This window comes from Falco naumanni, chromosome 8 (genome assembly GCF_017639655.2).
Source record: "Falco naumanni isolate bFalNau1 chromosome 8, bFalNau1.pat, whole genome shotgun sequence".
Taxonomy (NCBI): Eukaryota; Metazoa; Chordata; class Aves; order Falconiformes; family Falconidae; genus Falco; species Falco naumanni.
The window spans coordinates 20,436,874-20,457,207 of NC_054061.1; the positions used below are offsets into that span (position 1 = coordinate 20,436,874).

The 20,334-nt window shown below is 59.4% G+C and overlaps 2 protein-coding genes across 2 annotated transcripts; both read right to left on the reverse strand.

Annotated features, from left to right (window-relative positions):
* Positions 1-44: 44 nt before the first annotated feature.
* LOC121093026 (protocadherin gamma-B5-like) lies at positions 45-2,850 on the reverse strand. Its single transcript, XM_040604782.1, has one exon. The coding sequence runs from the start codon at positions 2,740-2,742 to the stop codon at positions 103-105; it is 2,640 nt and encodes an 879-aa protein (XP_040460716.1). The 5' UTR covers positions 2,743-2,850; the 3' UTR covers positions 45-102.
* Positions 2,851-7,982: 5,132 nt separating this feature from the next.
* LOC121092555 lies at positions 7,983-15,206 on the reverse strand. Its single transcript, XM_040603761.1, is given in 5 exon segments — positions 7,983-10,950; positions 10,952-11,016; positions 11,018-11,095; positions 11,097-11,364; positions 12,411-15,206. Coding segments are annotated over 5 exon segments (5,805 nt in total). The 5' UTR covers positions 15,047-15,206; the 3' UTR covers positions 7,983-8,192.
* Between the last annotated feature and the right edge of the window lie 5,128 nt (positions 15,207-20,334).

Below are 20,334 nucleotides of genomic sequence, written 5' to 3' on the forward strand. Positions count from 1 at the left end.
GTGCAGCCGTTCCTGCAGCCTTCTCTAGAAAATGGGAAGGCACCTGGTGGGAGGAGGGAACCGCTCCTTAGCGGGGAACAAGCGCCGGGGTAACTGCCCCGGTCACGGCGCCACGCGAACCTTCCTGTGGGAAAGAGCATCAAGGGGCAGGCGGAGAGCCCGTGCGTGCCTCCGTTCCCTGGCGGGGACACGGCCCAGCGCGGCCCCTGCACCGCCCCCGCGGGAAGCCCCGGGGAAGAGCGGTCGGCGGCTCGGAAAGGCTCGAGGGGAGGATCGCGAGCGCGCGGGCTTACCGACCTGCGGTGCGTCGGCGTCCGCGGGCGGCTCTCCCGCGCCGGCGCTGCTGCTCGGGCTCGGCTTCCCGCAGGGCTCCCCGCCGAGCAGCTCCTCCGCGGGCAGGCTGGGCAGCGGCGGCGGCAGCCAAGCGCCCTCGGCGACGGCGCGGCCCGGCGCCACGCACAGGTTGTAGGAGTAGGGCAAGGTGCCCTCGCAGAAGTCGGCCGGGAAGGCGGCGCCGGCCACGGAGAAGCGCTGCGCGCCCAGGCAGCGCAGGACGGCGGGCGGCCCGGCGCCGCGCACCCGCGCCACCACGGCCAGCGCCACGCTCAGCAGGAACAGCGCGGACAGCAGCGCCAGCGCCAGCACCAGGTAGAACTGCAGCTCCGCCGGCGCGTCGGCGCCCGCCGCCCGCTCGCTCAGCTCCGGCAGCGCCTCCTGCAAGCTCTCGGCCAGCACCACGTGCAGCGTGGCCGTGGCCGACAGCGCCGGCTGCCCGTGGTCCTTCACCACGGCCACCAGCCGCTGCTTGGCCGCGTCCCTCTCCGACACGGCCCGCGCCGTGCGCACCTCGCCGCTGTGCAGCCCCACGCGGAACAGCGCCGGCTCCGGCGCCTGCACCAGCTCGTACGACAGCCACGCGTTGCGCCCCGCGTCCGCGTCCACCGCCACCACCTTGGCCACCAGGTACCCGGCCTCGGCCGAGCGCGGCACCACCTCGAACGGCCCCGCGCCCGCCGCCGCCTCCGCCCCCGCGCCCGCCGCCGGCCACAGCACGCGCGGCGCGTTGTCGTTGCGGTCCAGCACGAAGACGCGCACCGTCGCCGTCGAGCTCCGCGCCGGCGCCCCGCCGTCCTGCGCCCGCACCGCCACCGCGAACTCGCGGCACTGCTCGTAGTCGAAGGAGCGCTGCGCGTACACCGCGCCGCTCCGCGCCTCCACCGACACGTACGGCGCCGCGCCCGCGCTGCCGCCCGCCAGCCAGTAGCTCACGCGCCCGTTGGCGCCCGCGTCCGCGTCCCGCGCGCGCACGCGCAGCACCGGCGCGCCCGCCGCGTTGTTCTCCGCCACGTAGGCGCTGTAGGCGGCCTCCTCGAACACCGGCGCGTTGTCGTTCACGTCCGACACCTCCAGCACCAGCGCCGTGCGGCTGGACAGCGCCGGGCTGCCGCCGTCCCTGGCCACCACCGTCACCCGGTGCTCGGCCGCCTGCTCCCGGTCCAGCGCGCTCGCCGTCACCACCTTGTACGAGCCGCCCGACGACGCCACGATCGACAGCGGCGCCTCGCCCGACAGCTCGCATGACACCTGACCGTTCTCCCCGGAGTCTGCGTCGTTCACGTTCAGCAGGGCCACCACCGTGCCGGCCGGCGCGTCCTCGGGCACCGGGCTCGACACCGACAGCACCGTGATTTCGGGCGCGTTGTCGTTCTCGTCGGTGATCTCTAGCTGCACCTCGCAGTGCGCCGTCAGCCCGCCGCCGTCCCTCGCCTCCAGGCCGAAGCTGTATTTACTCCTCTCCTCGAAATCGAGGGGACCCGCCGTCCTGACCTCGCCGCTCTCGCTGTCCACGCTGAACAACGCGCGGACGCCGTCGGGGACGTTGCCGAAGGAGTAGGAGACCCGCGCGTTGGAGCCCGCGTCCGCATCCGTGGCCCGCACCCGCAGCACTGGCGACCCCGGCGGCAGATTCTCCCGCACTCGCGCCTCGTAGACACTTTTACTGAACACGGGCGGGTTGTCGTTGGCGTCCGTCACGTTGACGCGGACCTGCACGGTCCCGGACCTGGCGGGGTTCCCGCCATCTACCGCCGTCAGCACCAGCTCGAAGGAGCTCTGCTTCTCACGGTCCAACGCGCGCTCCAGCACTAATTCCGGCTGCGTCTTTCCACCCGGGCTCTCCTTGACGGCCAGGCTGAAGGACGGGTTGCTGCTGAGCTGGTACGTCAGCTGCGAGTTGCTGCCCACGTCCGCGTCTCGGGCCATCTCCAGCGGAAAACGAGCGCCGGGAAGCGTCCATTCACCGATGTCGAGGTGGAGAGCAGCCTTGCTGAAAGCCGGCGCGTTGTCGTTGACGTCGTGGATGGCGACGTCGACGTGGAAGACGTTGAGCGGGTTCTGCACCAGCGCCTCGAAGCTGACGGCGCAGGACGGCGACTCGCCGCACATCTGCTCCCGGTCCAGCCTCTCGCTCACGTACAGGTTCCCGTTCTCCCCGCTCACGCTGAAGTATTTCAGCTGCCTCTTAGCGGCAGATGCCACCCGCAGCTTGCGTGCCGGCAGCTCGGCCGGGCTCAGCCCCAGGTCCCGCGCCAGCGGCCCCACCAGCGAGCCTCTGCCCAGCTCCTCGGGGATGGCGTAGCGGATCCGCTCGGGCGCCGCCCGGCAGCACAAGCACAGCAGCACGGCGGGCAGCAGCGCTCGCCCGGCCGCTCGCCGCCGGCTCGGCCCCGGCCTGCCCGCCATTCTCGCCGGCGCTCGCCGCGCTCCTCCCTCCTGCCGCTGCCCTCCCTCCCTTGCAGCCCCGCTCCGCCACGAGCGCCGGGGCCGCCGGAGGGCAGCGATCTCGGCGCCGGCTCGGACGCCGCTGCTCCCCGCGCCGTCTCTCGCCGCTGCTGCCCGTGCCGCTGCCGCTCTGGCCGGCGCCGTGCGAGCCAGCAGCCCGTGGGGGCAGGGCAGGACGCTGCGGCGGCTGCGGCTGTGGCTCCATCGCCGCTCCGCGTCGGCCAACAGCGGCACCCGGAGGCGCCACGACGCCACCGCAGCCGGCTGATGGCCGCGCTCCGCGGGGCGCGGCGGCTGCACCGGCCCCGGGGGCGTTCAACGCTCAGGTACACTGCCAGGGGCTTTCGGTCACCTCCCCCATCGCAGAGAGTGCTCAGCACCCAATACGCGCGGCAGAGCAGAACACAAAGGAACTCAGCCGCTGTTGGTGATATCGGCGGCATCGAGAAGAGCCACGCACGGTTTGATAGCTGCAGAAGACTTCATTCTTCGTTCTGCTTTCCTTACCTGGGACGAGTACCATCAAGGACAAACTCGTGTTGCAGTACTCAATGAGGCATCAGAAACAGAATGAAGCAAAACCTTCTGCAGTCCTGTCATGGTAGAGTTGCAACGTGTCTCTTTTATTTTGTTGTTAACTTTTTCTTGTCCTGTTGTGAATTTTTCCATTTGGGGGAAGAATATTTAAACGGCCACGTGTATAGCTCTGGTCTAAGAAAGCAGAATAACCCTTACTAGTTACATTTTCATTCACAGAAGTTCCTGCTCAAGCATCTCCATACTTGAGGGGCTGAGCAGGGGAAAGTGCAAAGCCATACCGAGTCTTTCATGGATCCAGAGAATGGTTTGGATTGGAAGGGACCTTTCAAGTTCACCTAGCCCAGCCCTGTGCCATGGACAGGGACCTCCTTCACTAAGTCAGGTTGCTCAAAATCCCGTCTAACCTGTCTGTAAACCCTTCCAAGCATGGCACATCCACAACATATTTTGAAAACCTGTTCCAGTGTCTCACCACCCTATTTATAGAACGTTTCTTCTTTCTGTCTAATCAGAAACACCATCTTTCAGTACAAAACCATTGCCTTTTGCCCTTTCACAACAGCCCCTCGTAAAAAGTCTCTCTCCATCTATATTATAAGCCCCATTTATACATTGAAAAGGTACAGTAAGGTCTCCCAAGAGCCTTCTTTTCTATAGGCTGCAGAATCTCTAACTCCTTTAGCCCTTCCTCAACAGCAGAGATAAATGGCCAAAAGAAAAGAGGCAAAGAGGCACGGTCATCTTACAGAGCCTGGGTCATCACATGTTCTAGCCCTTTGACAATTCATTTGACTTTCTCTGGACCTTATCTAACTGGCCCATATCTTTTATGACTGTGGGCCCCAGAGTTGAGCGCAGTCCTACACCTGGGGTCTCATGAAAGCAGAGTAGAGGGGGAGAACCACCTCCCTCAGCCTGCTGGCCACGCTACTTCTTATGCAGCCCAGGATGTCTGATTGGCTTTCTGGGCACAAAGCCCACATTGCCAGCTCATGTCCCATTTGTCACCCACCAGTACCCCAGTGTTGTTCTCAATCCTCCCATCCCCCAGTCTGTATTGAAACTGGGGATTGCCCAGACTCAGTTGCAGCACCTTGCACTTGGCTTTGCTGAACTTCTAGCCTGCAAAGCTGTCTCCGGATTCCATCCCTTCCCTTGAGTAAGTCAACTCACCTTCAAGTCATCTCCAAATATGCTGTCATTGATCCAAATTGCTCATCCAGGTACAGACTGTTGAGGGACACCACATGTTACTAGCTTCAACTTGGACATTGAGCCATTGACTTGAACTCTTGAGACATCCAGCCAATGATCTAACAGTCCCATATTTCTCCAGTTTAGCAGGCAATGTATTTTGGGGGACTGTATGGAGGATACCCTACACATCATCTCCTACTATCACTGGGTGTTCAAACCTTGCTTCGGCTGGATTACCACTCTGCACTTTGAGGACTGCAGTAGGGATGGTCTTCCTCTTTCTCACTACAGACAAGTGCGCCTCTGGGAGCACACGTATGCCTAGGAAAGCCTTCCTTTTCACAACTCTCAACATCAAAGAGGTGTATGTGATCTGAGCCTGCACTCAGGGAATTGCAAGGGACCTGACCTTCCCTATGTCATCAGGCACACTGACGTCAAACTCTAGCTCGTGACAACAAGCGAGGAAAGAGTCAGAAACATGCAGGAATGAAAGCATCACAGGGAATAGCATTTCTTAGGCCACACTGTCTGAGAAGCAGGAACCCCAGTTGCACACATGGTACACCGTCAGGCACACAGTTGTGTTAACTATGACAAGGAAAGAAAATGACCATCTGCTCTTCTACAATCTCACACACACAGCTCCCCTCTCTTCTCTACCACCATACACAACTGGTGGGTTTGCTTCTGGCCTTCTCAGAGTTGAAAAAGACACACCGTGCTAATACAATGCACTACAATCACACCAAGAGGGCAGTTATGCTTCCTCGCCACAAGTCTGAGAACAAACAGAAGGATGGTAAAGCACACCACTGAAAAAAGGACAAAATAAAAGAGGAACATCCCTCCAACAGAGGCAGGGTCATCACACTGTCTGCTGAGGTAGAATCTCCTCCCCTCTTTTAACACACCCACTCTTCCACAGAGATGTGGCTTCCTCTAAGGTCATGTTTAAAGAGATTCCTCCGAACGATAACAGAACACAAAGATACTCTGACATCTCCTGCCTTTCACACTTGCTGTAGTATGGACAAGAGGCACTAATATATGACACATTGCTAAACAAAGCTCTGCTGATAATGACAAGTAAACGTACATGCACAGGAAAACAAGAAAAAAACACCCCATAAATCAACAAAGCAAGGTAAGGAAGCATCAGAAGACAAAGTGTTGTCAGAGAAACTCACCAGGAAGTCTTCTTGGTCTTCACTGCAGGCATTGAAATTCCTCCCTGAGAGCACCTGGAAGTCACACAGATCTCAATCTGCCAGTGTGGCCCTGAAGTCTCACCCTGAACTGCATAGTACTAGGGGGGGTCATTTTAAGAAATAGTCATCAGCTCCCAGAAACCTTTTTTTCTACTGTGTGGCCCGTTCATCTCCCAGAAATATGAAGCAATAAGTGTAAACACCTTATCATCGGTCTCTTTCTCATGCTCATTCTCCTGGGCTACTACAGCACTCTCTTTTAGCTTCTGCTTGCTTTTCCTCACAGGCAAAAGTCTGTCTTTGGTGGCTGAAGGAAGTATTTGCTGCAAAATGCCATGCACAGTTTCAAATGCAAAAAGCACTCTGCAGAAAGGGGGGAAATGAACCACGACCTTCCAGGACACAAAGGCCCAAAATACAGTGTCATTACAACTATAAAGAACTCCACATCTCAGTGTTACAGGGGCAGACAGATGGGTAATGCAGTTTCACAGAGGAATTGAAGCCGTTCTTCCCGTGCATCATGGTCCAACACAAACAGTTCCTGTGCAAACTGCTAGTAGACCAACATTCCCTTTCAGGACAGGACAACCAGGACCACTGCCTGAATGGCACAGGCCTTGGCAAAAGGCACAAAATCAGACCGTTGCTCAGACAGGACCACGCTGACCCACCAGTTTCCCTGGCTCCAAGCCTCCCTCCCACCCTCCTGGCTCTGCGCTCACAGCCTTCAGTTGCACCACGGACAGTAACCAGTGTTTTGGCCACGTGTCAGCCACAGGCTAAAGAGCATGTCATTTGTGGCATCTTAGGGAAACAGAAGGGCATCAAAGTCTTTGCCTTGGAAGCTGTACACCTTCACGGTATGGATGGGAAGTGCTTTGCCAGCCCAACAGCTAGAAGAGACCTTTAAATGTTGTAAGGGTCACCAGACACAATGAGACCCAGCTTTAGTCCTGGACAATCAACAAGGAAAGAACGAGACATCTGCTGCAGAGAAGGAATCACAGCTTCACAGTTCAGCCCCTACCAACTGCAGAAGCTATGCAAGAATGGTATCTAGTTGGTAATATGCACGTGAGTGGCTCACACCAAAGACCACAGCCACATTTCCTCAATGGAATGTCTTTGCAGAGTAGAAAAGGGAAAACACATGGAACCACAGCTTGTGGGCTCTCTGTAACAACTAGGACAAACTGAAATTTTACAGCACCATTACATCTTCCAGACATTTCAGATGTCAGGCACAGTAACCTTTTTCACCTGCCCGGTCTCTGGACAGGAAGAACTTTTCACCCTGCCCAAACATTACACAACGGGAAGGCTACCTCTGCAGACAGACACCACTGAAAGAAAAGCTGCACACCAACTTCTTATTACTGAGAACAAGGATCACAACACAGATGCATGCAAAGGGATTTCTCTGCACATCACACTACTTAAGGGAAATACAGAGTGTTCTCAAGTCCATAAGTGATACGCAGCCCCGATAAAGACCCAGACATCCAAGGATCACCTCAAAGATACACAGTCCTACTACAGCACATGGGCACCTTGGAAGATAGACGATTCCCAAACCATGACATAAAGTGCACGTCAATGCTCCATAACTGCCATGTACAGCACACATCACTCAACAGGAAGAATAAATCGATGAATGCAGTATAGCCTGTGAAGTAACATAACACTTGTGTTGCTTGTGACAAGCAAAAGCATTTCCTCCAGTAACATTTTATGGAAACAGAGCTATGATCATCTTCCTCTTTACAGTGGTGATCATCAAGCCAGGTACGTGACAGTCAGAGAAATGTAGCAGATCTGATCTTGCACACATTATCAGAGATAACGACTCACATCCAGATGAACAAGGAAATGGTAAACAATGAGCAAAGCAAGAAATTAACCCCTGCTGAACTGAAGGGATCATGGCATTCTCTTCTTGAGCACGGCACTTAGGGTCAGGAACTAATTCAGGTATTTAGTAGGGAATGAATACTCAGTTGTCTCCTTCCAAATCTCTTGTAATGGTCCTTGCCATAAGCACATAATTAAGCCATTTGTTAAAAACACTGTGACAATGGGTGAACACACAGGAAGGACCTCCCAGGGCTTGCAATGCAGCTGGAATAACATTCATTTGGCTTAAGGACCTGGTTTTTTGCCCTTCTACAGCCCCTCAAGGACACTTCCCAGCACGCTTGTCCACAGCCCCTCACAGGTCTCATGGAGTTCTTGGACCCTCCTAATGTGCCAGCACCTCTCACCAAAGGGCCAGTCTCCCAGGCCATTTCTCTGTGACATACAGCATCATCACGCCTGGGAGCATTCCAAGAAGGGAGGCGTATGCTCTGCAAGGCTCTCCAGCAGAGCCTGGGGGCGAAACCGAGCAAAGCAGGAGTCCCGAGCGCTCCCTCCAGTCCATGCACCCCCCCACACACCCCGCCTGTCCTGCTGCGGTCGTGCCTACGCCTCCTCCCCCCGCCAGCCCCGCGAGAGAGCGCCAGGGACCCTCACCGCCCCTGCCTGCCACCGCAGCCGGAGCGCCGGATGAGCCAGCCGGGCACGGGCCCCGCGGGAACGAGAGGCAGGAGCGCACCGAGGCCCTGTGCCCGCAGCTGCGCCGGCCTTGCCTGCGCGCGCAGAGGGAAGGCAAGGGGCAGCGAGAAACTCCAGAGCGGCAGGAAGGAAAGGCAGCCAAGCGCGGGCAGAGGCACTCACCGGGGGCGCGGCGGGGTCGTCGCCGAGCAGCGGCGCGGGCTCGTCGGGCGGCGGCCGGGCCGGCAGGGTGTCGCAGCAGCTGCCGGCCGACAAGCGGAGCTGGCTCTTGCGCGAGTCGGCGGTGAGCGACACCTCGTGCGAGTAGGAGTGCAGGAAGGCGCGGACGCCGTCGATGCCCACGAAGTGCGAGGCCGGGACGCCGCGCGCGGCGCCGCTGCCCGCCGCCAGCAGCTGCGAGCGGCGCCAGCGCCGCAGGCGCAGCGCCAGCAGCAGCAGCAGGAAGGCGAGGAAGAGGCAGGACACGGCCGCCACGGCCACCACCAGCCAGCGCGTCAGGCTGCCGGCCGGCTCGCCCGGCGCCGCCGCCGCGCTGCCCAGCTCCGAGAGCAGCTCGGCCACGCTCTCGGCCAGCACCACCGTCAGCGTGGCCGTGGCCGACAGCGCCGGCCGCCCGTGGTCCTTCACCACCACCACCAGGCTCTGCCGCGCCGCGTCGCGGGCCAGCGGGAAGCGCGCCGTGCGCACCTCGCCGCTGTGCAGCCCCACGCGGAACAGCCCCGGCTCCGTCGCCTTGGCCAGCTCGTACGACAGCCACGCGTTCTGTCCCGCGTCCGCGTCCACCGCCACCACCTTGGCCACCAGCGCCCCGGGCTCCGCCGAGCGCGGCGCCAGCTCCACGCCCGCCCAGCCCGCGCCCGGCGCCGCCGGCGGGTACAGCACCTGCGGCGCGTTGTCGTTCTCGTCCACGATCACGAGACGCACCGACACGTTGCTGCTCAGCGCCGGCGCGCCGCCGTCCTCCGCCCGCACCCACAGCCCCACCTCGCGCACCTCCTCGTAGTCGAAGGAGCGCAGCGCGTACAGCGCGCCCGTCTCCGCCTGCACCGACACGTAGGACGAGAGCGGCGCGCCGCGCACCCGACCCTCCGACAGCCGGTACCGCACGCGCGCGTTCTGACCCCAGTCCGCGTCCGCCGCCCGCACCGTCAGCACCAGCGCGCCCGCCGCGTTGTTCTCGGGCAGACGGGCGCTGTAGCGCGCCTCCGCGAACACCGGCGCGTTGTCGTTCACGTCCAGCACCCGCAGCGCCAGCACCGCGCCGCTCCACAGCGACGGCGACCCGCCGTCCGCCGCCCGCACCGTCACGTTGTACTCCGCCATCTCCTCCCGGTCCAGCTCCCTCGCCGTCACCACGCGGTAGTAGCCCTCAAAGGACTTCTCCAGCCGGAACGGCAGCCCCTCGCCGATGCTGCACCGCACCTCGCCGTTCGCCCCCGAGTCCCGGTCCTGCACGTGCAGCAGGGCCACCACCGTCCCCGACGGCGCGTCCTCGGAGATCGCGCTCAGCGCCGACGATACTGTCAGTTCGGGCGCGTTGTCGTTCACGTCTGTCACGCTGATCGTGACTCTGGCCGTGTCGAAAAGGGCCCCACCATCATGCGCCTGCACCTCCAATTCGTACGACTCGGCTTCCTCGAAGTCCAGGCTCCGCACCACCGTGATCGATCCCATTTCAGTGTCCAGGTGGAAAATCTTTGACGCTCTCTCCGAGATTTTCTTCACTGAGTATTTCACGTGCCCGTTCAGCCCCTCGTCGGCGTCGGCGGCCGTGACGGTGAGGAGGACGGAGCCCACGGGCACGTCCTCCGGCACACGCACCGTGTACTCGGCCTGGCTGAACTGGGGCGCGTTGTCGTTCGCGTCCAGCACGGCCACGCGGATCCGCGCCGTGCCCGTCCGTGCCGGCTCGCCGCCGTCGCTCGCCCTCAGCACCAGCTCGTGGAACGCCGCCTCCTCCCGGTCCAGCGCCTTGGCCAGCACCAGCTCGGGGCGCTGGTCCCCGCCGGGGCCCGCCTGCACGGCCAGCGAGAAGTGCTCGTCGCCGCTCAGCTCGTAGCTCTGCAGGGAATTCGCTCCCGCGTCCGGGTCGTGAGCCTCAGCCAGGGGAAACCGCGACCCCGGCGCTGTCGTCTCGCTCATTCGTAGTTCTTTTTCTGCCTCTCGGAAGCTTGGCGCGTTGTCGTTAATGTCCGTGATCTCCACATCGACGCCGTAAACCTTCATTTCCCCGTCCACTATCACCTCACAGCGCAGCACGCATTGCTGCAGACCCTCGCAGAGCTGCTCTCTGTCTATCCTCTCCGCCGTCACCAAATGTCCCGTCTTCCCGTGCAGGGCGAAATACTGCGCCCTGCCTCGGTCTATGATGCGCACGCCGCGGTCGGGGAGCACGGGCAGCTGCAGCGCCAGGTCCTTGGCCACGTCGCCCACGAACGAGCCCTTCGGCACCTCCTCGGGAACCGAGTAGCAGAGCTGCCCCCACGCCGCCTCCCACGCCGCCAGCAGGACACAACAGAGCAGGGCTCGCTCCCGCGGGCCCCAGCGCCTTCCCGCCGCGCACATCTCCGCCGCGGTACCGCCAGCAGATCCCCGCCGCGGCACGCCGATACGAGCACGGGTACGGGCACGGGCACGGCTCGCTTATCTGGGCCGCTGCCGCCGGCCCCTCCGCCTCGCTGCAGAACGGCTCCGCACCGCGGGGACGCTCGCAGACCGCTCGGCCGCCGAGCCAGGCAGCGAGCGAGCGAGAGAGCGAGCGAGCCGGGCCGCAGCGGGCGGGGCTGCCTGCAGAAGCTCCGGCCTTCCTCTCGCTCCTCCTCGGTCAACAGCGGCGCCCGCAGCCTCCTCCCGGCACTGCAGACACCGAGCGCTGCTGAGTGCGGCTCGCCCGGCCTCCCCACGGGCAGCTCGCCGGGACGCGGCACTCGCCGCGGAGGCAGCGGGTCCCGTCCAGCGGGGATTTCCGCCGTCGTCTTCTCTCCCGCCCGCCCCTGCCTGGCTCCCCGAGACCATCCCGGCCAGGGAGACAGAGCGCGCCTCCCGCGGCTCGCCTGATGTTACCGCACGGCAATGATGACTGCCTAACGGCCATGGATGCAGCGGATCGTTGCAGGAAAAAGTAATTTTTCTCGTAATACGATGCTCAGACCAGTAGTCCAAAAGCACAAACGACCATCACGCTGGAACGACCGGTACAAAGACAGCAAAAGCAAACAGGCTCTGCAACACAAAACGCGATGTCCAGAGCGTCCCCCGGGAGCCAGAGGGATCAGGCTCATTCACCCAGCCGCCAGGAACACGCCCCAGATTAAACGCTCCGCCACCGCTGTCGGTCATTAGGCGGTTAAAGGCTAAAGGGTGTGGCGGCCATCAACACAGAACCTCAGCGCCCCACCCCCGCCCAGCCAGCCCCTGACGAGGGGCGTTACTCGGGCATTTGCACCCGCTCTGGGATTTCTCCCCGCAAGACCTAGGATAGTTTATGCACATTCACATTTTCCCAAGTCATTTGATAATTCGATACTGATAATTCTATAATCGCTTTCAACGACCGCGCAGCGGCTTTCATCTTCTCAAAAATCACGGTGTAAGAGCTGGATGCGTGGCAGGAAAACACTCGTCTAGTTCGTGAATCTTCCCGGCCGTGGGACACACCTTTCCCACTAAATGCTGTAGGAAGCAGAAGAAGACAAGGACGGCTGCAAACCCTAAGCCACGCGGACGATGCGCAAGTGTGCAAAGACACTTTATTCTAGTGCCCAAGCGCTGTCGTTTTGCGTACCTCATTGTAGCCTTAGGTATGTTCTCAGGATGGGAAGACAGGCTCTGAAACACAAGAGGCGACTTTTTTCGCTTTCTTTTTTGCCGTTCTACACCTGCGCTTGTCTCAGACAAACACACAGACAGACGAGGGCCAGTAAGGAAGAGGGAACTACCACCCAGGAAAAAGAGAGGAGAAATAATAGCGCACAGAACTCGGGAAAATCACGCCCGGATGAAATTTATCTGCCCCCCGAATGCAGCCGTTCCTGCAGCCTTCTCTAGAAGATGGGAGGGCACCTGGTGGAAGGAGGGAACCGCTCCCTGGCGGGGAACAAGCGCCGGAGTAACTGCCCCGGTCACGGCGCCACGCGCACCTTCCTGTGGGAAAGAGCATCAAGGGGCAGGCGGAGAGCCCGTGCGTGCCTCCGTTCCCTGGCGGGGACACGGCCCAGCGCTGCCCCTGCACCGCCCCCGCGGGAAGCCCCGGGGAAGAGCGGTCGGCGGCTCGGAAAGGCTCGAGGGGAGGATCGCGAGCGCGCGGGCTTACCGACCTGCGGTGCGTCGGCGTCCGCGGGCGGCTCTCCCGCGCCGGCGCTGCTGCTCGGGCTCGGCTTCCCGCAGGGCTCCCCGCCGAGCAGCTCCTCCGCGGGCAGGCTGGGCAGCGGCGGCGGCAGCCAAGCGCCCTCGGCGACGGCGCGGCCCGGCGCCACGCACAGGTTGTAGGAGTAGGGCAAGGTGCCCTCGCAGAAGTCGGCCGGGAAGGCGGCGCCGGCCACGGAGAAGCGCTGCGCGCCCAGGCAGCGCAGGACGGCGGGCGGCCCGGCGCCGCGCACCCGCGCCACCACGGCCAGCGCCACGCTCAGCAGGAACAGCGCGGACAGCAGCGCCAGCGCCAGCACCAGGTAGAACTGCAGCTCCGCCGGCGCGTCGGCGCCCGCCGCCTGCTCGCTCAGCTCCGGCAGCGCCTCCTGCAAGCTCTCGGCCAGCACCACGTGCAGCGTGGCCGTGGCCGACAGCGCCGGCTGCCCGTGGTCCTTCACCACGGCCACCAGCCGCTGCTTGGCCGCGTCCCTCTCCGACACGGCCCGCGCCGTGCGCACCTCGCCGCTGTGCAGCCCCACGCGGAACAGCGCCGGCTCCGGCGCCTGCACCAGCTCGTACGACAGCCACGCGTTGCGCCCCGCGTCCGCGTCCACCGCCACCACCTTGGCCACCAGGTACCCGGCCTCGGCCGAGCGCGGCACCACCTCGAACGGCCCCGCGCCCGCCGCCGCCTCCGCCCCCGCGCCCGCCGCCGGCCACAGCACGCGCGGCGCGTTGTCGTTGCGGTCCAGCACGAAGACGCGCACCGTCGCCGTCGAGCTCCGCGCCGGCGCCCCGCCGTCCTGCGCCCGCACCGCCACCGCGAACTCGCGGCACTGCTCGTAGTCGAAGGAGCGCTGCGCGTACACCGCGCCGCTCCGCGCCTCCACCGACACGTACGGCGCCGCGCCCGCGCTGCCGCCCGCCAGCCAGTAGCTCACGCGCCCGTTGGCGCCCGCGTCCGCGTCCCGCGCGCGCACGCGCAGCACCGGCGCGCCCGCCGCGTTGTTCTCCGCCACGTAGGCGCTGTAGGCGGCCTCCTCGAACACCGGCGCGTTGTCGTTCACGTCCGACACCTCCAGCACCAGCGCCGTGCGGCTGGACAGCGCCGGGCTGCCGCCGTCCCTGGCCACCACCATCACCCGGTGCTCGGCCGCCTGCTCCCGGTCCAGCGCGCTCGCCGTCACCACCTTGTACGAGCCGCCCGACGACGCCACGATCGACAGCGGCGCCTCGCCCGACAGCTCGCACGACACCTGACCGTTCTCCCCGGAGTCCGCGTCGTTCACGTTCAGCAGGGCCACCACCGTGCCGGCCGGCGCGTCCTCGGGCACCGGGCTCGACATCGACAGCACCGTGATTTCGGGTGCGTTGTCGTTCACGTCCAGCACCTCCACCTCCACCTTGCAGTGCGCTACCAGCCCCCCACCGTCCCTCGCCTCCACCAGCAGCGTGTAGCTTCGTGTGTCCTCGAAGTCCAGCGGCTCCTGCAGCACGAGCCGCCCGCTCTCCTCGTCCAACAAGAACTTTGCAAGCACCTTGGCCGGCAGCTTCCCGAAGCTGTAGGAGATTTGGGCATTGGTGCCGGCGTCGGCGTCGGAGGCGGAGACATTCAGCACCGCCGACCTCGGCGGCGCATCCTCGCGCAGGCTCACGTGGTATCGGTCTTGCGCGAACATGGGCGGGTTGTCGTTGGCGTCCGTCACGTTGACGCGGACCTGCACGGTCCCGGACCTGGCGGGGTCCCCGCCATCCACCGCCGTCAGCACCAGCTCGAAGGAGCTCTGCTTCTCACGGTCCAACGCGCGCTCCAGCACTAATTCCGGCTGCTTGCTTCCATCCGGGCTCTCCTTGACGGCCAGGCTGAAGGACGGGTTGCTGCTGAGCTGGTACGTCAGCTGCGAGTTGCTGCCCACGTCCGCATCCTCGGCAATCTCCAGCGGAAAACGAGCTCCTGGAGAAGTGAACTCTGCGATGTCGAGGTGGAGAGCAGCCTTGCTGAAAGCCGGCGCGTTGTCGTTGACGTCGTGGATGGCGACGTCGACGTGGAAGACGTTGAGCGGGTTCTGCACCAGCGCCTCGAAGCTGACGGCGCAGGACGGCGACTCGCCGCACATCTGCTCCCGGTCCAGCCTCTCGCTCACGTACAGGTTCCCGTTCTCCCCGCTCACGCTGAAGTATTTCAGCTGCCTCTTAGCGGCAGACGCCACCCGCAGCTTGCGTGCCGGCAGCTCGGCCGGGCTCAGCCCCAGGTCCCGCGCCAGCGGCCCCACCAGCGAGCCTCTGCCCAGCTCCTCGGGGATGGCGTAGCGGATCCGCTCGGGCGCCGCCCGGCAGCACAAGCACAGCAGCACGGCGGGCAGCAGCGCTCGCCCGGCCGCTCGCCGCCGGCTCGGCCCCGGCCTGCCCGCCATTCTCGCCAGCGCTCGCCGCGCTCCTCCCTCCTGCCGCTGCCCTCCCTCCCTTGCAGCCCCGCTCCTCCACGAGCGCGGGGGCCGCCGGAGGGCAGCGATCTCGGCGCCGGCTCGGACGCCGCTGCTCCCCGCGCCGCCTCTCGCCGCTGCTGCCTGTGCCGCTGCCGCTCTGGCCGGCGCCGTGCGAGCAGGACGCTGCGGCGGCTGCGGCTCCGTCGCCGCTCCGCGTCGGCCAACAGCGGCACCCGGAGGCGCCGCGATGTCACCGCAGCCGGCTGATGGCCGCGGTCCGCGGGGCGCGGGGGCTGCACCGGCCCCGGGGGCGTTCAACGCTCAGGTACACTGCCAGGGGCTTTCGGTCACCTCCCCCATCGCAGAGAGTGCTCAGCACCCGATACGCGCGGCAGAGCAGATCACAAAGAAACTCAGCCGCTCTTGGTGAAATCGGCGGCAATGAGAAGAGCAACGCACGGTTTGATAGCTGCAGAAGACTTCGTTCTCCGTTCTGCTTTCCTTACCTGGGACGAGTACCATCAAGGACAAACTCGTGTTGGAGTACTCAATGAGGCATCAGAAAATGAGGCATCCACCTCACTCGGCCTGCTGGCCACGCTACTTCTGCAGCCCAGGATGTGTGAGTGGCTTTCTGGCACCAAGCCCACATTGCCAGCTAATGTCCCATTTCTCACTGTCCTGGTTTCAGCTGGGATGGACTTAACTTTCTTCTTAGTAGCTAGTACAGTGCTGTGTTCTGGCTGTTATGTGAGAACTATGTTGATAATGCACTGATGTTTTCAGTTGTTGCTGGGTAATATTTATTCTACATCAAGAATTTTTCAGTTTCTTGGGCCTTGTCAGCCAGAGTGCTGGAGGGGCACAAGAGGCTGGGAAGGGACACAGCCATGTCGGCTGACCTGAACCAGCCATAGAGGTATTCCATTCCATGGGACATCATGCTTGGTATAGAAACTTGGAGAGGGAGTTATCTGGGGGTTGGGGTGGGTAGGTGGGGATCGTTGCTCAGGGACTGGCTGGGCATCAGTCAGCAGGCACTGAGCAGTTGTACTTGCATCTCTTGTTTTCATTTCTCCTTTTTCCTTTGGATTTTATCCTTTTCCCCACCTTCTCATGATGACTGCTGTTATTAATATTATTGTTATTCTTTTTCATAGTTTCTGGGTAACGTTTCTGCTACGTCAAAGATTTTTCAGTTTCTTGGTCCTTGCCAGCCAGAGTGCTGGAGGGGCACAAGAGAGTGGCAATGGACACAGCCAGGTCAGATGACCTGAACCAGCCAAAGAGGTATTCCATCCCATGGGATGTCATGCTTCATATAGAAACTTGGAGGGGTAGGTGCAAAGGGGGATCGTTGCTCAGGGACTGGCTGGGCATCAGTCAGCGGGTGTTGAGCAGTTGTACTGTGCATCACTTGCTTTCCTTTCTCCCTTTTCCTTTGGATTTTATCCATATCCACATCTCATTATAACTGCTGTTATTGTTATTGTTGTTTATGTTGAGATGGTTGTCGTTTTTCTTAACTTTTAATAATTCTGTTTAAATTATTAAATTGTTCTTATCTCAGTCCTTGAGATTTACTTTCCTTTCAGATTCTCCTCCCCACTCCTCGGGGGGTGGGGGGGTGGGGGAGCGAGCAAACGTGTGCATGGTTACTGGCTGGGGTATAGCCAATAGCAGTTACCCACCAGTACCCCAAACTTGTTCTCAATCCATCCATCCCCCAGTCTGTATTGAAACTGAGGATTGCCCAGACCCAGTTGCAACACCTTGCACTTGGCTTTGCTGAACTTCTAGCCTTTCATGGTCTCTTTGAATGGCACCCCTTCCCTTGAGTGAGTCAACTCAGCCTGGAGTCATCTCCAAACATGGTGTGGCTGCACCCAATCCCATTGTCTACGAACACACAAAAGAGTACTGGTCCAATACAGGCCGCTGAGGAACAGAACATGTTACTGCTTTCCACTTGGACATTGAGCCATTGAATTGAACTCTTGAGACAGGGCCATCGTGGAAGTAATCTAACAGTCCCATATTTCTCCAGTTTAGCAGGCAACGTATTTTGGGGGGCTGTATGGAGGATACCCTGCACATGTTCTCCCACAGGCCCCAGGTGTGCTCATGGAAATCTTGCTCGTGCTGGGTCATTACGACGCACTTTGAGGACTGCAGTAGGGATGGTCTTCCTCTTTCTCACTACAGACAAGTGCGCCTCTGGGAGTACACGTAAGCCTAGGAAAGCCTTCCTCTTTACAGTTCTCAACATCAAAGGGGTGTATGCGATCTGAGCCTGCACTCTGGGAATTGCAAGGGACCTGACCTTCCCTATGTCATCAGGCACGCTGAGGTCGAGCTCTAGCTGTGACAACAAGCAAGGCAAGAGTCAGAAACATGCAGGAATGAAAGCATCACAGGGAATAGCATTTCTTAGGCCACACTGTCTGAGAAGCAGGAACCCCAGTTGCACACATGGTACATCGTCAGGCACACAGTTGTGTTAACTATGACAAGGAAAGAAAATGACCATCTGTTCTTCAACAGCCTCACACACACAGCTCCCCTCTCTTCTCTCCAACGGTACACAATTGGTGGGTTTGCTTCTGGCCTTCTCAGAGTTGAAAAAGACATACCATGCTAATACAATGCACTACAATCTCACCAAGGGGGGAGTTACATTTCTTCACCACAAGTCTGAGAACAAACAGAAGGATTGTAAAGCACACCATTGAAAAAAAGGACAAAACAAAAGAGGAACATCCCTCCAACAGAGTAAGGGTCATTACACTGTCCACTGAGGTGGAATCTCCTCCCCTCTATTAACACACGCGCTTTTCCACAGAAACGTGGCTTCCTCTAAGGTCATGTTTAAAGAGATTCCTCCCAACAATAACAGAACACAAAGATACTCTGACATTTCACACTTGCTGTAGTATGGACAAGAGCTAATAGCCATGACACATTGCTAAACAAAGTTCTGCTGATAATGACAAGTAAACCTACACGCACAGGAAAACAAGGAAAGAAAAAAAAAACCATAAATGGACAAACATGAAAAGGAAGCATCAGAAGACAAAGTGTTGTCAGAGAAACGCACCGGGAAGTCTTCTTGGTCTTCACTTCAGGCATTGAAATTCCTCCCTGAGAGCACCTGGAAGTCACACAGATCTCAATCTGCCAGTGCAGCCCTGAAGTCTCACCCTGAACTGCATAGTAGTAGGGCGGGTCATTTTAAGAAATAGTCATCAGCTCCCAGAAACCTTTTTTCCTACTGTGTGGCCCGTTCATCTCCCAGAAACATGAAGCAATAAGTGTAAACACCTTATCATCGGTCTCTTTCTCATGCTCATTCTCCTGGGCTACTACAGCACTCTCTTTTAGCTTCTGCTTGCTTTTCCTCACAGGCAAAAGTCTGTCTTAAGTGGCTGAAGGAAGTATTTGCTGCAAAATGCCACGCACAGTTTCAAATGTAAAAGCACTCTGCAGAAAGGGGGGAAATGAACCACGACCTTCCAGGACACAAAGGCCTGAAAGACAGTGTCATTACAACTATAAAGAAACTCCACATCGCAGTGTTACAGGGACAGACAGATGGGCAATGCAGTTTCACAGAGGAATTGAAGCCGTTCTTCCCGTGCATCATTGTCCAACACAAACAGTTCCTGCGCAAACTGCTAGAGGACCGACATTCCCTTTCAGGACAGGGCAACCAGGACCACTGCCTGGATGGCACAGGCCTTGGCAAAAGGCACAAAATCAGACCGTTGCTTCAGCCAGAACCACGCTGACCCACCAGTTTCCCTGCCTCCGAGCCTCCCTCCCACCCTCCTGGCTCTGCGCTCACAGCCTTCAGTTGCACCACGGACAGTAACCAGTGTTTTGGCCACGTGTCAGCCACAGGCTAAACAGCATGTCATTTGGTGGCATCTTAGGGAAACAGAAGGGCATCAAAGTCTTTGCCTTGGCACCTGTACACCTTCACGGTATGGATGGGAAGTGCTTTGCCAGCCCAACAACTAGAAGAGACCTTTAAATGTTGTAAGGGTCACCAGACGCAATGACGCCCAGCTTTAGGCCTGGACAACCAACAAGGAAAGAACAAGACATCTGCTGCAGAGAAGGAATCACAGCTTCACAGTTCAGCCCCTGCCAACTGCAGAAGCTATGCAAGAAGGGTATCTAGTTGGGAATAAGCACGTGAGTGGCTCGCACCAAAGACCACAGCCACATTTCCTCAATGGAATGTCTTTGCAGAGTAGAAGAGGGAAAATGCATGGAACCACAGCTGTGGGCTCCCTGTAACAACTAGAACAAACTGAACTTTTACAGCACCATTACATCTTCCAGACATTTCAGATGTCAGGCACAGTAACCTTTTTCACCTGCCCGGTCCCTGGACAGGAAGAACTTCTCACCCTGCCCAAATATTACACAACGGGAAGGCTACCTCTGCAGACAGACATCTCTGAAGGAAAAGTTGCACACCAACTTCTCCTTACTGAAGAACAAGGATCACAACACAGATGCATGCAAAGGGATTTCTCCGCTCATCACACTGCTTCTGAGAAATTTCTCAAGTGCATAAGCGATATACAGCTCCGATAGAGACCCAGTCATCCAAGGATCACCTCAAAGATACAACAGTCCTACTACAGCACATGGGCACCTTGGAAGATAGACGATTCCCAAACCATGACATAAAGTGTACGTCAATGCTCCATAACTGCCATGTACAGCACACATCACTCAACAGGAAGAATAAATCGATGAATGCAGTATAGCCTGTGAAGTAACATAACACTTCTGTTGTTTGTGACAACTAAAAGCATTTCCTCCAGTAACATTTTATGGAAACACAGCTATGATTGTCTTCCTCTTTACAGCGGTGACCATCAAAGCCAGGTACGTGACAGTCAGAGAAATGTAGCAGATCTGATCTTGCACACATTATCAGAGATTATGACCTACCTCCAGATCATCACAATTAGCAAGGCAAGAAGTTAACCCGTGCTGAATTGAAGGGACCATGGCATTCTCTTACTAGAGCACGGCACTTAGGGTCAGGAACTAATTCAGGTATTTAGTAGGAAATGAATATTCAGTTGGCTCCTCCCAAATCTCTTGTAATGGCCCTTGCCGTAAGCACATAATTAAGCCATTTGTTAAAAACACTGTGACAATGGGCGAACACACAGGAAGGACCTCCCAGGGCTCGCAATGCAGTTGGAATAACATTCCTTTGGCTTAACAATGTGTCTTGTGCCCTTCTACAGCCC